Raw genomic sequence first — 20597 nt, forward strand, 5'->3', positions numbered from 1 at the left:
GGTTCAGTAGCTCAAGAGCATCATCCAGGTCCCAGGTTCTTCCAGTCTTTCTGCTCTGCCATGCACAAATTATAACCATCGTTGAAAGACACAGCCAGATAAGGAAACGTTGAACAGGATCCCACTTCACCTGGCATGATTCCTTGAAGCTCTGAAGAAACCTTTTCCAGAAATAACCTGCTCAAGATATTTTCTTTACCTGTCTAGCATGGGGTCCTCCGAATAATCTAAACCAATTACTGGCTATGAGAAAGGGATTATCGTTATTGGTTGAAACTAATCAGGATTTATCCCCTGTTCCATCAAGAGGAATGGATACCCAGACTTGGGCAGCCAAAAACAAGGAATGAGTGACTAGGTTGGTCACTCAGCAACACTAGCTACAACCCATACGAACCTGCTCTCTCAATCCATTCAGGAAGGAACAAACCATGGTGCTTAAAAACACCATCGTATCAAATAAAAATACAGTTAATTTCTGGGTTACATAGTACATGTGCTCTACACACTTACAAAGGCATCTAAATAAAAAACAGTAAGTGAAAAAAACAGATTAAAATGAGACTATTTTAAGTACATTTTTTAAACCGTACTGATTGCAATGAGTCCTACAGCTGTCCCTTACTACAGAGACTTGTGGCATTAACCATTTTAAATTATCTATGCAATTTTCTACTTTATGCACAGATTTTTATCTCTTGCTGATTCAGATACAGTTAAAACACTATTAAAAACATTGGTTTCCTTATGGAAGACTTACTTCATTAACAACAATAAAATCCATTTATAAATGCTAGGGAAGAGCACAAAGAGAAGTATACTTCATATCTTTCAAATATTAGTTCATTATCTATACATATTTAGATGCTAGCATAGTGGTCCTACTTAAAATACCTTAGAAATTATTCTAATAAGGATACAATGCCTTTTCAAACATGATTCAAGCCGAACATACAACTCCTGTAATGCAGCATCCTAAAAAGCAAACAGAAACACCCAAACACCCTCAAGATCCACTCAGTGTGAGCTTAATGTTGCCATGCTGCCATCTTAATTAGCTACCCAGCGATTTTACAGCTTCTATGTACATAAGGAGCATGTTTATTCAAAACAGCCATCCTCTGTGGTTTCTTTTTTTTTTTTTTTTTTTACAAAAGCTTGACATTTTATCAGAAACATAAATTTTAGTTTCATAATTTCCAACAGAATGTTTTCCACGTTCCTTGAAAGATATCCCCTTGGTCTGAATTCCCTGATATGTAAAAGTTTGAATTCATAGTGAAACTATGTTCAATTTAAATACTGATAGATTTTTACTCCTGTCAGCATGTCATGTGGCCTAGTTACAGCTGAGGTTTCCAACCTGCAAACTTTCAGGTTCCAAGTCTGACAAATACAGGTTTGTTCACACCCACCTGTATGAACTCTCCAACTCAGGATGGTAGGAGTTCCTTATTCATTATATGGAGAGGGTTCTGCGACGTTATAAGAGATCTGACTTCAGAGAAGCCTTCCCACATCAAGTACATTCATGTTCCCTCTCCTGTGAATTCTCTGATGGCTGTTGAAGGCTGATTTGTGGTAGAATTTTTTCCCACATTCGGTACATTCATATGGCTTCTCTCCTGAGTGAGTTCTGTAATGTACAGTGAGGTATGACATCCGAGAGAAGGCTTTTCCACATTCGTTACATTCAAAAGGTTTCTCTCCTGAATGAATTCGATGATGTATAGTGAGATACGACATCTGAGAGAAGAATTTGCCACACTCGTAACACTCATAGGCTTTCTCTCCTGTGTGTGTCCTCTGGTGTCTGTTGAGGGCTGAATTCTGGCAGAAGGTTTTCCCACATTCGTTACATTCGTAGGGCTTCTCTCCTGAATGAATTCTGTGATGTATTGTGAGGTATGACATTTGCGAGAAGAACTTCCCACATATGTAACATTCATAGGGCTTCTCTCCTTTATGTATCCTCCGGTGTCTACAAAGGGCGGAATTCTGGTAGAAGGTCTTCCCACATTCGTTACATTCGTAGGGCTTCACTCCTGAGTGAGTTCTGTGATGTATGGTGAGGTACGACAACTGGGAGAATAACTTTCCACACTCATTGCATTCATAGGGCTTCTCTCCTGTGTGGACTCTCTGGTGTCTCATGAGGGCTGAGTTAAGGTAGAAGGTTTTCCCACACTCATTACATTCATAGGGCTTCTCTCCTGAATGAGTTCTGTAATGCACAGTGAGATATGACAGCCGAGAGAAGAACTTCCCACACTCGTTGCACTCATAGGGCTTCTCTCCCGTGTGTGTCCTCTGGTGTGTGGTGAGGGTAGACTTGCGGCAGAAGCACTTCCCACACTCGTTGCACTTGTAGAGTTTTACGCCTGTGTGAATTTTCTGGTGGTCATTAAGGGCTGACTTCTGGGAGAAGGTTTTTCCACAGTCATGACAAACGTAGGGTCTCTCTCCTGAATGTGTTCTCTGGTGCTGTGTGAGGTGTGTCTTCTGGCAAAAGGCTTTTCCACAGTAGCTACATTCATAGGGCTTCTCTCCTGAGTGAGTTCTCTGGTGTTGAATGAGGTGTAACTTCTGGTAGAAGGTTTTCCCGCATTCAGTACATTCATAGGGCTTCTCCCCTGTGTGTGTTCGCTGATGGACAGTGAGGGTGCCCTTCTGGCAGAAGGATTTCCCACACTGATTACATTCGTAAGGTTTCTCTCCTGTGTGAGTCCTCTGGTGGATAATAAACTTGGACTTTTTACAGAAGGATTTCCCACATGCGTTGCACTCATAGGGTTTCATTTCCAAATGAGTTGTTGGGTGCACACTGAGGTTTGACATTTGGAGAAAGGCTATTTCAGATTCGTTCCACTTGTAGGGTTTCTCCTCTATATGGTTAACAAACACTGTATCCTTCTGAAAGGCTTTCTGGCATTCGATATATTCAAAGGGTTTCTCCAAAATGTGAATGTTCTGATAAATACTTTCTTCATTTAGAGCATAAGCCTCCCTGTTTTGGTTAAATTCATAAGGTTTATCTCCGAGATGAGTTTTTTCAAGCTTCACATGGAGAAGTGATCTCCCACAAGCACTACATTCATCAGGTTTCATTCTTGCATAGCTGCCATCACTACTAATATATTCTGAAATAGACTTTAAACTCTTTTCACATGAATCACACTGATAGGATATTTTTCTTGAAGAAACAGGGCTTGTTTCCACATTACAAGTCTTACCAAGACCATTACCTCTCCCTTCAGGCAGGGTTTTGTTGTTAATGGATTCAGTTTGCCTTGAATGTTTGTCTTCATTTTCCTGGCTTCCCTCCATCAGATCATGAACTTTCCAGACTTCTTCTAAAAAGAGGCAAGATTAACCAATTTTTATGCAACTTCCTAGGTAAGAAATGACATGTGACTTGTACACAAGCATTTCATTGTGGCACAGGTGCTAGCTTCTTGGACAGGTGAAAACCATTCCAAGTGTATTTCTCCCCCTTATTATTTTGGTTTGGAATGAACTTGCACATGCACACACACAAGCTCCATGATCTCCAGTGGTGAAGAAAGCTGATAAAAACAAGCGGTAAAGAATCCACCTGCAGTGCAGGAGATACAGGTCTGATCCCTGGGTCAGGAAGATGCCCTGGAGGAGGAAATGGCAACCCACTCCAGTACACTTACCTGGGAAATGCCATGGACAGAGGAGCCTGGCAGGCTACAGTCCATGGGGTTGCAAAGAGTCAGACATGACTGAGTACATGCACACATTAATATTTCAAAATTTTGTTCAAAGCTGAGTACAGAAGGTAAAATAAAACGTGGAGCAATGATCTGAAGACAGAGGATGCTGGATAAATGCCTGATTCTTAGATATGAAAGGGCTCACAGCAAACAGGTCAACTGATGGGGGAACAATGAGTTTAGCTGTTGCACAAGGGCCAGGAGGACTGTGCGAGAGGCAGGTCTCCACTTCACACCAAGTCGTTTCATATCGCATGGAGATAAAGAGCACAGTCTACGGTGCTACCACCTACACTGAGATGGTTTGGTACCAACTATGCCCCAGTTTATATTCAATTGCAAGTCTCTGCTCCTGTTGTTTTACTAAATTTGCCTGACTTCCAGCCTTTGATCTACTCAAAATCTATCTTTCCTGAGGCAAAAACCTGAGAAAAGATAGGTTTCCTCAGAATCTATCAAAACTTGAGGAGGGTGGGTGGAGAAGCCCAAGCAAAAAACACGGTCAACAGATTTCTTGATCAGACCTAGATTTTTTTCCTAAAGCATCACCTTGAGATGGAGTTGAAGTCGAGGGAAGGAAGAAACTGGTATTAGAGCTGAAAGTGAAAACTCTAAGGAGGGGTTGAATATTTGAGTTCAGACTTAAAGAATGTGTAATCTGGACAAATAACCCACACCTCAGTGAAACAGAAGAGACCTTTAGAAGTGTGGACCAAATGAAGTTTAGGAAACAATAAAAAATTATAATTTCTGGGCAACATAGGGACAATATTGTATGATTCTAAAAGGAAGAGGAATTTAAACTGCCTTTAGGAATCAACAGGGAATGGCTGTTGGCTCATCCTGTGAGACTAGTGATAAGATGGATTCAGAAGTCAGGGGAACACATCTTGCAAATCCAATGAGATTTGCACTCTCTCAGGAAACACTGAACCAGCAACAGGTAGACAGAGTAGCATGAAACACATAAAAGCCTTAAATACCTGAGATAGGAGGACCTTCTAAAGAGCTTGTGGAATAAACCACCAGAGGGTGAGGCAGACCCTTCAGGGATGTTTCTGGAGGGGGCAGGGTGGGGGTGGTAAATGAATCAGGACTCATTTCTCTGTCTCCTACTTGACTGAGCACCTGCTCAGACACAACATGATTCAAGACACTGCCGACAGAACAGAAAGTAAGAGACAAGATGAAAGTGAGCATCTGGTGGAATAGGGAGACCCTGTTATGCTATCACCAAACTCCAGCAGGAATGACCAGCGCCTGTGATCAGGACAGCACAGGTGAACTGAGTTCACTGGTTTATGCACAGGATGGGGGTGTGAACTCTGACCTCAAAGAAAGAGAAGTGAGAAGTGAAGCCAGGGACAGAAACAAGCCTGAGGCATTTCATGGGAAAGAAGAAAGAAACTAATGAGAACATGGAGAGTCAGGAGTTATCTCTAATGACAAACGATATATATTCCTGCCAACAAAATGCCATAAGAAGTTCTGAGGTTTAAGAGGAGGAAGGAAGCGAGCAGGTTTTGATTCAGAGCAGAAACCAGAGTGGGAAGCTCTACCAACACAAGCTGCTGTGGGGAAGGAAAAAGCCTTAGGGAGAGAGATTCGAGTTGCCGGAGTGCAAGAACAACTCTTCAGTCACTTCTCAGGTTTGGCACCATTAAAAAGCTCCAGGGAAAAACACTCCTGAGTGACCACCCTCCTTACTGCCACCCCCCTCACACACCTGGGTGACTCTGAAGCAGGAATTCTCCTTCCACCACCCACGGCTCTTCTCCTTGCTCCAATTTGGTGATGACTTCTGGTTTGATAATGTGACACCCTGTTAACAGATACAAGAGAGAACTTGAACTTGGCTGCTGGGCTTCCAGATCTGTCATGTAAGCAAAAGGCTGGCTTATGAGCTACAGGAGAGAAGTGCCATTGGTGCTGTGCCAGAATCAGAACCTACCTTGAGGTAGAGACCACATGCCCCACCTGGTACCCAGATGATTCCAGTTGTTCTGTCAAGTTCAAAGTTAAAGTGTGTGTCTCTGTGTGTGTATACTTGGTCAGCTGACTCTAGGCAACCCCACGGACTGCAGATTGCCAGGTTCCTCTTTCCAAGGGATTTTCCAAGCAAGAATACTGCAGTGGGTTTCCATTTCTCCAGGGGATCTTCCCAACCCAATTCAGTTTCATAAGATCGAACCTGAATCTCTTACACCTCCTGCACTGGCAGGTGGTTCTTTTACCACTGTGCCACCTGGGAAGCCCACAAGTTCAAAGTTAAAACCATTAAGTTAGAGGGAAATCTCATTTCTCTCTCTCCTCACCCACAGAGATGAGGTGGCTGTAGTTCTCCAGCATCACGTCCCTGTAGGTCGTCTTCTGCTCAGGGTCTAGGTGCTGCCACTCCTCCTGGGTGAAGTCCACGGCCACGTCCCTGAATGACACTGACCCCTGTAATGGCACCATAGTGGGAACTGGGTGACATGGAGCAGATACACGGGGACAAGAGCTCACCCAGCTCACTGGTCAAGTTTACACTGTGTACCTTTTCTATATTATGGGCCTTATGGAAGGAAAATAAATATAATATACTGCCATGAGTTTGCTCAATGTACAGGAAAAAAAGAAAATACAGCCTTACACTATGAGCCAGCAACAGTCCTGAGGACGAGACCAGCAGACAGAGCCTGTGCCCTCGAGAAGCACAGGCCTGAGGGCAGTGTGCAAACCCAAGAGGCACTGTGATCCTTCATTCTGCTTACAGAACACTAATAATACCAGTTGGTTCTCTTTTGTCCTCCCCAGCCGCTCCTTGACTGGCTCCTCCTCTCCTCTGGGTCGTCCTCAAGCCATCATAGGGCCCTGGGGCTCAGTTCTTTTCTTGTACCCTTGGCTCTGATGGTGATCCCATCTTGCCTCATGGCTTTAACAACCTGTGCTGTGCCATGTTGTGCTTAGTCGCTCAGTTGTGTCCAACTCTTTGCCACCCCATGGACTGTAGACTCCCGGGTTCCTCTGTCCATGGGGATTCTCCAGGCATTAATAACCTTCTACACTTCAACATTTCCCAATGTTTATCACCAGCCCAAGCTTCTCTTCTGCTCCTGCCCTGAGCTCCTCCTACAACTCACAGAAGGAACCGAGTTGTAGTATTCACCAGTTACCAAGGCGATGAGCAAGCCAGGCAGCACATCCCAGTTCCGTATTTTACTACAGAGATAAGCCTGCCTCGACCTGACCCTGGCCTGCCCACAAGCTATTGGAAACAGCTTGGTTCGTCCCGCCCTAATGCCCAGCCAGGTACTTGGAATCCCTTCATCCCCCAACACATTCCAGGGAAGGAGCTCACTTACTGCTGAAGAGGGGCACAGAGCACACAACAGAACCGGAAACTGCCATACCCAGACCTGTGAGTGCGGATCTTCTGAGTTAATTCACACTCACTCACACTCACACAGTCATTACAGCCTGTTTCCTCCTGTACCATCACCTCTAGAATACAGACAATAATGGTGCCTGTCACATGATACAGATCAGTACCAAACAGGCTCTTTCACGGAAAGCACTTAACACAGTTCTTTGGACAAAACATGCTTTTCAATACCTGCTATTACTGTTGATTATCTACTGTGTATTTCATCACTCTGCAAATTAGAATGAATCAGAAAACACAGAAATAAACTTAAATAACTAAACATAATGGGTCTGTTAAATTTATGCAATTGCCCAGAAAAGTTTACAAAACAGTGCCTGTGTGTTAAAACCAATAAGGTTCAGCTGCTCTCAAAAGACAGAGAAGGCACTGGCAACCCACTCCAGTACTCTTGCCTGGAGAATCCCAGGGACGGGGGAGCCTGGTGGGCTGCCGTCTATGGGGTCGCACAGAGTTGGACACGACTGAAGCGACTTAGCAGCAGCAGCAGCAGCTCTCAACAGAACATGGAGACAGGAGTGGTTAGGAGGAGTTAAGGAAACGAGCTCGTCAAGCTCAGGGTCTATTAGAGACGATGATGAACTCCTGATGTTGACTGAAAATCAAAGTTCTTGATTGTGAAACAATCGAAGAGGCAGAATGGCTCATGTCCCCTGACCCCAAGCTCTACACGCCGAGATGACTGGGAGCCAGACTTTGTTGGCCTGGGAAGGCTGAGGCTGCCCTGCTGCTGCTGAGACATACCAGCAGAAGTAGTCACTGCCCAAGGCAGACCGAGATATGTACAGCACTGCCCTGGTCTAGCCTGGAGAAACCTGTCTCAGACAGCAACAGCAAATCTTCCAGAACTCAGCCCATATTCCAACCAGACATCACCAGACATACCTGTGTCCGACCCCTGAGGACTGGGGGGTCCACACGTTCACACATTAAAGTCTTTACCAAGTGCAAGAGAGTGGCGGACGCAGTGCCCAGAACCGGAAAGAGAAAGTAAGAACCAGAAGAGAAGCACGAGACCAATGAATTCCTCCCTCCTCACCTCCACTCACCTCCTTGAAAGAAGTTGTACTTCAGTACTGACCAAGGAGGGTGCTCTTATTCACTTGTGTGGATAAGACTAAAAATCTTGTGATTTTGAGAAATTTTTGAGAAATTTTTTTAAATGAATAGTATTCAACCTCTCAAAATGAAAAAAATTAAAGAATTATATGCTATTGCTGGAAAATCAAGTAAAAAGACAAAAAAACTTGGAAAACAATGTTCACTAACATGACTCCAACTGGAAACATTTATAAATACTTAAGGCTACTCTGTTAGTCAATAAGACAAGCAAAACAAACCAGTACTGAGACAGGAAGACGGACTGTGGACATGAACAGGCCCTTCATATAAAAAGAGAAACACACCAGTCTGAGAAGACCACATACTGTACGATTCCAACTACGTGACATTCTGTAAAAGACAAAAATACATTGACGGTAATAAGATGAGCAGCTGTTGGGGGCTGGGGCAGAGAGAGAGACAAGCAGGAGGTGCCCTGGGTTGTTTCTGGTGGCAAAGCAGTTCTATACTGTACTTCTTTGGTGGCTGAAGGCCATTCACTACACACTTGTCAAGACCTGAACACAGAGTGACCCCTAATATAAACTACGGACTCCAGGTGGTAGGAAGGTATCAACAATTGATAGGATGCACCGCACAAGTGTGAGACGATAACAGGAGGAAACCAAGAGGGACGATTATAGGGAACTCTGTACTGTCAGCTCAATTTCCCCATAAACCTAAAACTGTTCTAAAAAGTCTATTAATTAAAAAAGAAGAAACAGCTTCTAAACCTATGAAAATGTTCTCAACCTCACTCATGACTGAGAAAGAACCCAAGGGCGTGGACGTGCACTACGTACTGGGGCCCAGGACCAGCGGCAGTGGGAACTCACTGAGGCCTCCCCCTTGCCTGTCTGCCATCCAGCTGGAGCCCCAAGTCCCCCTGACTTGATTCCCCCACCCATCTCCCACCACATATCACATCAAGGAAACCTTTAACACCCAAGGATAAGTGTTTGGAAAGGACAACGTAAGGCAAGCAATAGATGGTCTTTGTCACTTTTTGCAATGAATGTCAAGAACTCAAGCCTTGTTCTGTGACTTTAAGACCTCTGGAGGATCCTGGAATCTACACATAGAACTTGCCAGAAACACTTGGTGCTGACCTGCTCTCTATGCTTTGTCTAACCCTATCTTTTACCTATTCCTACTTTTCCATTTTAAATTCTGAACTATTGGGCCTCCTAAAGTGTTATTACAAATCAGTGAAAGTGCTAGCCGCTGTTTGGAGTCAATCCAGGCTCCTCTATCCATGGAATTCTCCAGGCAAGAATACTGGAGTGGGTTGCCATTCCCTTCTCCAGGGGATCTTCCTGACCCAAGGATCCAACTCGGGTCTCCTACATTGCAGGCAGATTCATTACAATCTGAGCCACGAGGGAAGCCTACAAAATGGAGAAGGGAGTAAATAAGTAAACAACAAAACTCACCAGAGATTGATTCATTTTCCCCTGCTCTCGGAATAACTTGCACGACTGTGAAAGCAGAGGCGGACCTGAAGGAGGAAACGCAGGTAGTGAAGCGAGCCAGGAACAGCTAGTGTGAACGAGCCCTGCCCAGCACTTCACTAGACACTTGTGGGAAACCCGCCCTTTCACTTTCCAGTAGGGCTTAGTAAAACAAAGACTGAGTACACACCCACAGGCCTGTAACTCCCACATGATTATGGTACTGCAGGGAAAACACTTTTTCATCAGTGGATGAACATGGAATCCTATTAAAATAAAATTCCATCATTAAATATAAAATGATAAAAATAAACAATTACAGTTTTACTAACTCTGTCAAGATCAGAAAATCCACAAGATGCTCTGAGTAACGCGATACACTCAGGTGCGGCTCAGTCTTTCAATTATTTGTACAAACTTAAACGCAATGCTCAAAAAAGATCTCTTATTAAGAAACTAACAGAGCACTTGCCCTAAGAGTTTGATATTGCTAACGATCCCATCTGCAGACCTAGTGACCTGGGACAAGTCACCTCCCTTCTCAGGCCCAATCACCGCCTCCCTCAACTGAGGCAGCGGGACAGACGCCTCGAAGACTCATCCCGCACTAACTACACGGTGCGAGTCCACCAGGCAGAACCCGCGGAGGAGGGGGGCGTGGCATGTCAGCGGAGGCTTAGATTACAAAACCAAGTGCGGATGAGTCTTGAGAGACACGTGCAGGATTGCAAGAAGGCGAGAGAAAGAGGAGGAGGGGCCTCGGGATGGAGGGAGAGGTGGACGCGGCACGTTCGGGCCAAGCCTGGGGCCCCCACTGCCTCAGGACACCCAGAACTCACAAGCCCCAGCTGAGCCCCATCGGAGCAGGCGGTCCTGCCCTCCAGCCCGGCCTCTCGACCCCGGCAAAGCGGTCAAACCTTCTCAGTCGCTCTCTCGTGGGGTCCGGAGCGGGCTCCCCAAGCCCTGCTCTCCGAGGGGCGCAGGATCAACAGCCGCCTGGAGGCCGCAGACGCACCACCTACCTCGTCGGGACTCGCTGACCGGCTCCGGGCTCCCCAGGCTCCGGCCGGGGGCTGCTCCTGCGGCGCGCTCCTCTCCCCGAGTCCCTCCTTTCCGCCTCCCGAGGCCTCTGGGCCCGAGGAGCCAGCTCTGGGCCTACGGGACAAGCTCCCTTCGGGCCAACGTCGTTCCCGAGGCTTCACCGTGTCGTGCGCTGCAGACGGTCGGGACCGGGCCCCGCCGCTCCTTAGTGTCGCCGCCGCTAGCCCGGCCTCTCCGACCCAGCCCGAGGGCTCCGGGGCTCGAGCTCCGGGGTCTCGGCTCCAGCCTCCGCCCGGCCCGCGAGAACCCTCGCGTGCACAGCCCGCGTCCGCTGGATGCCAGCCCTGCCGGACGGCGTTCCAGTCCCGCAGGCCCCGGAATCCCCGCCCGCCGGAGGCCAAAGCCTGGGAACGAGGGCGAGCGGTGACCTGGCCAACGACAGGAAGCAAAAGCCCCGGTGCGCGTGCGCGAACACGCACACAGAACGCGGAGCCCCAACGCCGGAGGATGCCGGAAGTCCGGGCACCGGGGCCCGCCCCCGGGAGCAGGACAAATAGCAAGACTCCATTTCCCAGAACTCTCCGCGCCATGAAATTAGGGAACCTCTTAAATGTCTCCACCTCATCTGGAGGTGAAGCAATGCTGTGCTGAGAGGATGGACTCTCTGAACCAGGGAATCAATATCAGATCAGATCAGATCAGTCGCTCAGTCGTGTCCGACTCTTTGCGACCCCATGAATCGCAGCACGCCAGGCCGGAATCAATATCCCATTTGTTAACTCCTGTTAGGCGTCAAGGAAAGATAGGGCCTCAGGTGGGGTGCTGTGTGATTGCCTCCTGCATCCCTGGTCATTTCCCTTCCCAGAGGTATTTTAGGTTAGATCTGAGGATCTCTGACAAACCAGAGAGGGGAAGGAGTGTATCCTGTTCGGTGGTGGTGGTGGTTTAGTGGCTAAGTCGTGTCTGTCCACGAGATTCTCCAGGCAAGAATACTGGAGTAGGTTGCCGTTTCCTTAACTGAAATACTAACAGTTCAGTTCGGTTCAATAGCTCAGTCCTGTCTGACTCTTTGCCACCCCACAGACAGCAGCATGCCAGGCTTCCCTGTCCATCACCAACTCCCTGAGCTTAATCAAACTCATGTCCATTGAGTCGGTGATGCCATCCAACCATCTCATCCTTGGGAGAAGGAAATGGCAACCCATTCCAGTATTCTTGCCTGGAGAATCCCAGGGACAGAGGAGCCTGGTGGGCCGCCGTCTATGGGGTCACACAGAGTCAGACACATCGGAAGAGACTTAGCAGCAGCAGCAATATCTCATCCTCTGTCGTCCCCTCCTCCTCCTGCCTTCAATCTTTCCCTGCATTAGGGTCTTTTCCAATGAATCAGTTCTTCACATCAGGTGGTCAAAGTATTGGAGTTTCAGCTTCAGCATCAGTCCTTCCAATGAATATTCAGGACTGATTTTCCCTAGGATTGACTGGTTGGATCTTCTTGCAGTCCAAGGGACTCTCAAGAGTCTTCTCCAACACCACAGTTCAAAAAGCATCAATTCTTTGGCACTCAGCTTTCATTATAGTCCAATTCTCACATCCATACATGACTACTGGGAAAAACATAGTTTTTACTCGACTGATCTTTGTTGGTAAAGTAATGTCTCTGCTTTTTAATATGCAGTCTAGGTTGGTCATAGCTTTTTTCCAAGGAGCAAGTGTCTTTTAATTTCATGGCTGCAGTCACCATTTGCAATGATTTTGGAGCCCCCCAAAATAAAGTCTGTCACTGTTTCCATTGTTTCCCCATCTATTTGCCATGAAGTGATGGGACCAGATGCCATGATTTTAGTTTTCTGAATGTTGAGTTTTAAGCCAACTTTTTCACTCTCCTCTTTCACTTTCATCAAGAGGCTCTTTAGTTCTTTTTCACTTTCTGCCATAAGGCTGGTGTCATCTGCGTATCTGAGATTATTGATATTTCTCCCAGCAATCTTGATTCCAGTTTGTGCTTAATCCAGCCCGGCATTTTGCATAATATACTCTGCATATAAGTTAAATAAGCAGGGTGACAATATACAGCCTTGATGTACTCCTTTCCCTATTTGGAACCAGTCTGTTGTTCCATGTCGTTTTAACTGTTGAAATACTATGTTTCATTAAAATGCTAGGATATAATAAATGTTCAGCCATGATAAAAAATGTTCAATCATGGGCATATGGTTTCTCCAAGGAAGGAAAAGAGAATAGGAATTGTAGCTTTTCTAGATTATACAATCAATGCATTAAAAACAGTAGAAAAATCAGAAGGTACATACAAATTGAAAAAAGAAAATGGATATCTGCAATCTTACCTTTTTAACAGGATATTGTTCATGTTAGATAAAAATGTAATTTTTCAAAAATGGAATCATAAGGACAATGATTTATCACTATTTTGGGGGTGAAATCATGTAACCGTGTTCTCGACTAGTTACTTCTCAAAAGCTGGTATGGGTAAAATTAAAAATAAAATCTTCTGCCAATCCAGAAAATCCTCTTCCCAGATGTAGAAATAAAGAAAACAGCTTTATTGTTGAATAACTATGAAAGCAGGCTGTGGGACTTCCCTGGTGGGTCATTAGTTAAGACTCTGCCCTTCAGACACAGGGGGCTCAGGCTCAGTCCCTGCTGCAGGAATTAAGATCTGGCATGCTGTGGGACTGGCCAAAAAAACAAAAAAGCAGGCTGTGCTGTGCATCACAAGGGAACCACTATTTGTGTAAATGAGATGAACCTCATCTTTTTATATAGCTCAGGAGATAGAATCCATTGCATACATGTTTAAGATAACAGTAATTTGCCTTCTGTGAAAAAACTTGACAACATTTTCGGCTTTGAGGAGGCAAAGATGCTACTTTCTTGGGTTATCAGGAATCCGGGTTGATTTGACACCATCTGCCTCCTCTATGCCACCTAAATTCAACACCAACGAGACCAGAGTCATATAGTGAGGTGCATAGTGGGGAGGTCGGTACCATATCTGCCCTGGCCCCCAAGACTGGCCCCAGGGTCTGTCTCCAAAAGAGGCTGGTGATGACATCACCAAGGCAACTGGTGATTGGAAGGGTCTGAGGATACAGTGAAACTGATCATTCAGAGCAGACAGGCCCAGATTGAGTGGTACCTTCTACTTCTTATGGAACTGCTGAAGCCCTCAAGGAACTGCCAAGAGACAGGAAGAAGCAGAGAAACACTAGATACAGTGGAAACATCAGTTTTAATGAGATGGTCAACATTGCCAGGCAGATGCATCATCGACCTCTAGCTAGAGAACTCTCTGGAACCATTAAAGAGATCCTGGGGATTGCCCAGTCAGTGGGCTGCGATGTTGATGGCTGCCACCCCAACGCATCATAGATGACATCAACAGTGGTGTAGTTGAGTGCTGTGAGCTTGAGCCTGGCAAACTTCCAGCCCGTGTGCCACAACTAAAAGCCCCATAGAGCTGCAATGAAGACCCAGCACAGCCAAAGTGAAAACAAGACAACAACAACAACAACAACAAAATCCTGGTTGTGGCAGTTTTCTTGGGCTGCATCACAAAGTATGGCAAACCCACAGGCTTAAACAACAGAAATGAATTGTCTGACAGTTCCGCAGGTTGCGAGTCCAAATTGAGGCATCGGCAGGAGTGGGTCTCTCCAAGAGCTGTAGGGGAAGATCTGTTGCAGGTGGAGGGGGCAATTTCTTCACTACATATACACTAGGTAGGTACCAGGTAGGTGCTTGTCAGGAACTCCGATCCTGGCTCTGCTTATCCACAGCAGCACGAGGCAGCTTGACGGGTTGTCATGGACCTGTCGGCAGGAGGACTAGAAGCTGGTTCACATATTTGCTCAGTCCTGGACCCACGGCTTGGCCACAACCCTTCCGTGTTAGGGTCTAGGTCATGGTTCACCCCTTCCTGCTTATTTCATTCAATGGTGACGTACTTTCTTTAGGACTTCCTACTGCACCAAGAAATAGAGGAAAACAACAGAATGGGCAAGACTAGAGGTCTCTTCAAGAAAATTAGAGATACCAAGGGAACATTTCATGCAAAGATGGGCTCGATAAAGGACAGAAATGGTATGGACCTAACAGAAGCAGAAGATATTAAGAAGAGGTGGCAAGAATACACAGAAGAACTGTACGAAAAAGATCTTCATGACCCAGATAATCACAATGGTGTGATCACTGACCTAGAGCCAGACATCCTGGAATGTGAAGTCAAGTGGGCCTTAGAAAGCATCACTACGAAGAAAGCTAGTGGAGGTGATGGAATTCCAGTTGAGCTCTTTCAAGTCCTGAAAGATGATGCTGTGAAAGTACTGCACTCAATATGCCAGCAAATCTGCAAAACTCAGCAGTAGCCACAGGACTGGAAAAGGTCAGTTTTCATTCCAATCCCAAAGAAAGGCAATGCCAAAGAATGCTCAAACTACCACACAACTGCACTCATCTCACATGCTAGTAAAGTAATGCTCAAAATTCTCCAAGCCAGGCTTCAGCAATATGTGAACCGTGAACTTCCTGATGTTCAAGCTGGTTTTAGAAAAGGCAGAGGAACCAGAGATCAAATTGCCAACATCTGCTGGATCGTGGAAAAAGCAAGAGAGTTCCAGAAAAACATCTATTTCTGCTTTATTGACTATGCCAAAGCCTTTGACTGTGTGGATCACAATAAACTGTGGAAAATTCTGAAAGAGATGGGAATACCAGACCACCTGACCTGCCTCTTGAGAAATGTGTATGCAGGTCAGGAAGCAACAGTTAGAACAGGACATGGAACAACAAACTGGTTCCAAATAGGAAAAGGAGTACGTCAAGACTGTATATTGTCACCCTGCTTATTTAACTTATATGCAGAGTACATCATGAGAAACGCTGGACTGGAAGAAACACAAGCTGGAATCAAGATCGCCGGGAGAAATATCAATAACCTCAGATATGCAGATGACACCACCCTTATGGCAGAAACTGAAGAGGAACTAAAAAGCCTCTTGATGAAAGTGAAAGTGGAGAGTGAAAAAGTTGGCTTAAAGCTCAACATTTAGAAAACGAAGATCATGGCATCTGGTCCCATCACTTCATGGGAAATAGATGGGGAAACAGTGGAAACAGTGTCAGACTTTATTTTTTGGGGCTCCAAAATCACTGCAGATGGTGACTGCAGCTATGAAATTAAAAGACGCTTAGTCCTTGGAAGGAAAGTTATGACCAACCTAGATAGCATATTCAAAAGCAGAGATATTACTTTGCCAACAAAGATCCGTCTAGTCAAGGCTATGGCTTTTCCTGTGGTCATGTATGGATGTGAGAGTTGGACTGTGAAGAAGGCTGAGCACCGAAGAATTGATGCTTTTGAACTGTGGTGTTGGAGAAGACTCTTGAGAGTCCCTTGGACTGCAAGGAGATCCAACCAGTCCATTCTGAAGGAGATCAGCCCTGGGGTTTCTTTGGAAGGAATGATGCTAAAGCTGAAACTCCAGTACTTTGGCCACCTTATGCGAAGAGTTGACTCATTGGAAAAGACTCTGATGCTGGGAGGGATTGGGGGCAAGAGGAGAAGGGGACGACAGAGGATGAGATGGCTGGATGGCATCATTGACTCGATGGACGTGAGTCTGGGTGAACTCCGGGGGTTGGTGATGGACAGGGGGCGTGCTGCGATTCATGGGGTCGCAAAGAGTTGGACACGACTGAGCGACTGAACTGAACTGAACTGAACTGCACCAGCGGGGCTTCCACGGTGGCTTACTAGTAAAGAACCCTCCTGCCAATGCAGGAGATGTGGGTTCTATCCCTGATCTGGGAAGATCCTCTAGAGAAGAAAATGGCAAGCCATTCCAGTATTCTTGCCTGGAGAATCTCATGGACAGTGGAACCTGGTGGGCTACAGTTCTTGGGGTCACAAAGAGTTGGACACAACTTAGGAACTGAATAACAGCAATTGCACCAGCCTGGGCAGCCCATCTCACCCAGAGATTTCCATCAGAAGCATGTCAACAAGAAAGTTCAAATTAGGCTGTAGCTCAGTGCTGTGGAATTAGAATCTGTGAGCCTAGGTCCTGGCATCTGTTTATTATTTTCTCCGTGTGATCCTCAGCTGAAAGGATTGTATTGACAAAGCACTTTAATTTCACACTGCTGATATTTCTGCAGTACAGTTATCTTAAGCTGCATTCATAGGAGGGAGAGAGAAGAGGAGAAGTGATAGTTCTGCTTTCCCCACTGAACACACTGTTACTGAACCAAGCTTGAGTCTGCTCACATGCACACAGTAAAGCCAGTCTCCTGACACCAGGTCATGAGGAAGGAAAGGGAACAAGGTGACAAGCGAGGAGTCCAGGCAGCTAGTGGTCAATAGGCCCCAACTCCCCCAGTGACTTTCAGGGAAGAGTTTTTAAAGATGGGGTGTGGCTGTTGGTAGGAATATAAGGTGCAGCCACCATGGAGGATAGCATGGAAGGCCCTTAAAAAACTGAAAATAGAGCTACTCTGTGATGCAGCAATCCCACTCCTGGGCATATATCAGGAGAAACCCACAACTCAAAAAGATCCATGCACCTCTATGTTCATAGCAGTATTATTTACACTAGCCAAGACACAGAAGCAACTTACATGTCCATCAACAGGTGAGTGGATAAAGTTGGTGTGGTACATACGCACGACGAGATGTTACAAAACCTTAAAAAGGATGAAACAGTGTCACTTGCAACACGGGTGGGGCTAGCCATCATAATACTAAGTGAGGCAAGTCAGAAAGAGAACGACAGACACAGTATGATATCGCTTCTGTGTAGAATCTTAAAAGATGATACAAATGAACTTCTTTACAAAACAGAAATGGACTCACAGACATAGAAAACAAATTTATGGTTACCAAAGGGGAAATGTGAGGGGTGGAGAGATAAATTCGGAGTTCGGGGTTAACATATACACACTACCACATATAAAATGGACAATCAGGACTTCCCCAGTAGTCCAGTGGTTAAGACTCTTCACTCCCAATGCAGGAGGCGTGGGTTTGATCCCTGGTCAGGGAACTACAATTCCCACATGCCCCATGGTAAGGCCAAAAAAATAGACACTCCTCAAGGACCTACCATATAGCACAGGGAACTCTACACAATATTCTGTAATAACCTAAGGAGTTTCTTGGTGGCCTAGAGGTTAGGATTCCAGGCTTTCACCACTGGGGCCCAGGTTCAGTCCCTGGTCAGAGAACTGAGATTCCATAAGCTGCACAGCACAGGGGGAAAAAAAAATTCTGTATTAACCTAAAGGGGAAAAGAATCTGAAAAAAAGAATAGATATATATAAATGTATAACTGAAACTAAGACAACATTATAAATCAACTATACTCCAATATAAAATTTAAAAAAATTTTAAGTGAAGGAAAAAGAGTGGGGGAGGGGTGGTTGTGGGGTTGTGTGATCAGCTTGTGGACCTTCCTCTGATTGGCTGGTGTTGAGATAACCAGGAGTCAACGTCATTAACCTTCTGGTTCCTGCTGGTCTGGGGTCTACATGCCCGTGACCTCTTCCACCTGATGGGGTTTTCAGTATCTGTGAAACAGCTCGCAGGGCTTGGCCCAGAATATTATCCCTTGTGGAGGGACTAAAGGACACTGACTTTGTTTAATGGTTAAACTATTATTATTTTATCTCTTTTTGGCTGTTTTTCTTTCTTTATGCATGTTCTCACTTCTTTGATTAGATTTACTCTTTGGAACTTGGAGAAGGCCTAGGAAGCTAAAATTTCCTAAAGACAAGATGCAGGGGAAGACAGGAGGAGAATTCATCCCCCCAAATCCTGAGGTCCTGCTTAGTTACAGCAGCAGATTCAATCTGGGTTGTTTATGCCATTTTTGCTCAACATAGCAACAGACCCCACACAATTGTAGCCTGATTGGGCAAGGTGGGCAGGGGAAGATTGGATTATCCAATCTAGATTTGAAGATTAGATTAAACAATCAGGCATTTTGCTGTTCATAAGAGACACTTTCAGGAAGACAGAAAACCAATCTTCTAATATTTGAAAGCTTGTTAACTGGGAGAGAGAGTGAACTTCTGTTTTGTTATGGAGAGACCTAATCAGCGTTGATGGTTGAAAGCCTAATGATTGCAAACTTGAACTCATTTGCCTCCTAACAATTGAACTTCGTCCACAGCAGAAGGACACAGGTCCTCAAGCGGCAGTGCTTTTCCCAGCAGTGCCCATGCGAGGAGAACCAGTCCAGTGGCAGCTGGGGAGGACATGAGATGCGGTTTGCAGGGCCTCTGAGACCTAGTCCATCTCAGAAAGTCATGGAGAGCAACCCAGAGAAACGGTCTCCGCACCTTCGATGAACTGCTCTGACTCTAGATGACCAACTAGAAACACGTAAGTGATCAAAATACAAAATAAAACTTTGGGCACACCCTGAACAACAGAGGTACTTCTCATCAAAGTCCAAACAATAATTCAAAAGCAGGGCTCAGAGCCAAAGTTGTGAAACAACCCAAGTGTTCGTTGACAGATGAATGGATAAAGAAAATGTAGTGTGTATGCTGATACAATTAATCCATAAAAGGGAAGGAAACTTTAAAATTCTATACAGAGAGCATTTATTTATTTAATGATTATTTGATATTTCTTTTTACACACAGTGAAAATTTGATAATTCCACTTTTAAGAGGAAAAGTTAGTATTTCTCTATAGAAACAAGTTTCAGCAGTAGAGGCATAAGGGACTTCCCGGTGGTGCTAGCGGTAAGGAACCTGCCTGCCAAAGTAGGAGATGTGAGAGCTGCGGGTTCAATCCCTGGGTCAAGAAGGAGAGAATGGCAACCCACTCCAGTATTCTTGCCTGGAGAATCCCATGGACAGAGGAGCCTGGTGGGCTGCAGTCCATAGTGTTGCAAAGAGTCAGACACAACTGAAGTGACTTAAAATGCCTGCATGCAGAAGAGGCATACGCATGCACAGGAACACAGAGGGCACAGGACTACAGCCCTCCAGCCTCCCCCATGTCTGATCCCCCGAAGAGACCTGCTGGCTCTTCCTCCAGATGCCTGGAACCTGATGACTTCTCTCCATCTTTTCAGACATCCCCTTTCTGGACTTACCCACCCCCCAACTCCTAACCACATCTGGGTCTCCCTAGTTCCAACTCCTGCTGAGTCTCCACCCCATTTTCACATCTTGTGGGGTCTTAGTTCCCCGTCGAAGGGTTGAACCCAGGGCCTCAGCAGTGAGAGCACAGAGTCCTAACCACTGGACCACCAGGGGGTTCCCTCCATCTCACCCATTAACACAGCAGGCAACATTAATTTTTTCCCTTTTGATGCAAATTGGACTGTGGCTCCTCTCCTTCGCTGGTTTCCCATTGCACTTAGGATACATCAGAATGACCTCAGATCCAGGGTTTTCTTTCCTTTTTCCTATTGTGTACCATCCACACCAGCTTTGGGGGTCTAAGGAGGAAATTTTGATTTAGGCTACCACAAGGGTGAACCTTGAAGATGTTACACTAAGTGAATCAGCCAGATATGAATGGACAAATGTTATACAATTCCACTTCTATGAACTCCCTAGAGGGGTCAGATTCAAAGAGATAGAAAGTAGAAGGATGGGTGCCAGGAGCTGGGGGAGGAGGATGGGGAGTTAGTGTTTAATGGGGACAAAGTTTCAGTTTGGGAAGATTAACACATTTTGGAGACGACAGTGGCAATGGTTGTACAACAACGTAAGTGTTTGATACCATTCAGTTGTGCCCTGAAAAAGGGCAAGCCTGTGGGCAAGGGATAAACAGGGAATCCCACACCTGAAGTTTTGGGG

General features: G+C 45.7%; 1 protein-coding gene and 1 pseudogene across 2 annotated transcripts; one reads left to right on the forward strand and one right to left on the reverse strand.

Annotated features, from left to right (window-relative positions):
• Positions 1 to 1127: 1127 nt before the first annotated feature.
• Positions 1128 to 10872, reverse strand: ZNF12 (zinc finger protein 12). Of its 2 annotated transcripts, XM_019987549.2 has the most exons (6): positions 10739 to 10872; positions 9907 to 9982; positions 9699 to 9763; positions 6056 to 6182; positions 5467 to 5562; positions 1128 to 3353 (listed from the first exon to the last, which is right to left on the reverse strand). In XM_019987549.2, the coding sequence occupies exons 3-6, from the start codon at positions 9711 to 9713 to the stop codon at positions 1501 to 1503; spliced, it is 2091 nt and encodes a 696-aa protein (XP_019843108.2). In that variant the 5' UTR covers positions 9714 to 9763; positions 9907 to 9982; positions 10739 to 10872; the 3' UTR covers positions 1128 to 1500. The 2 variants fall into 2 exon arrangements, with proteins under 2 accessions (XP_019843108.2, XP_019843106.2); XM_019987547.2 differs by lacking the exon at positions 9907 to 9982 and having other exon boundaries at positions 10739 to 10869.
• A 2812-nt stretch (positions 10873 to 13684) lies between these two features.
• LOC109578196 (large ribosomal subunit protein uL11 pseudogene) lies at positions 13685 to 14236 on the forward strand (annotated as a pseudogene).
• The last annotated feature ends 6361 nt before the right edge of the window (positions 14237 to 20597 follow it).

The sequence above is a fragment of the Bos indicus genome, chromosome 25 (assembly GCF_029378745.1).
Source record: "Bos indicus isolate NIAB-ARS_2022 breed Sahiwal x Tharparkar chromosome 25, NIAB-ARS_B.indTharparkar_mat_pri_1.0, whole genome shotgun sequence".
In the NCBI taxonomy this organism is placed as follows: Eukaryota; Metazoa; Chordata; class Mammalia; order Artiodactyla; family Bovidae; genus Bos; species Bos indicus.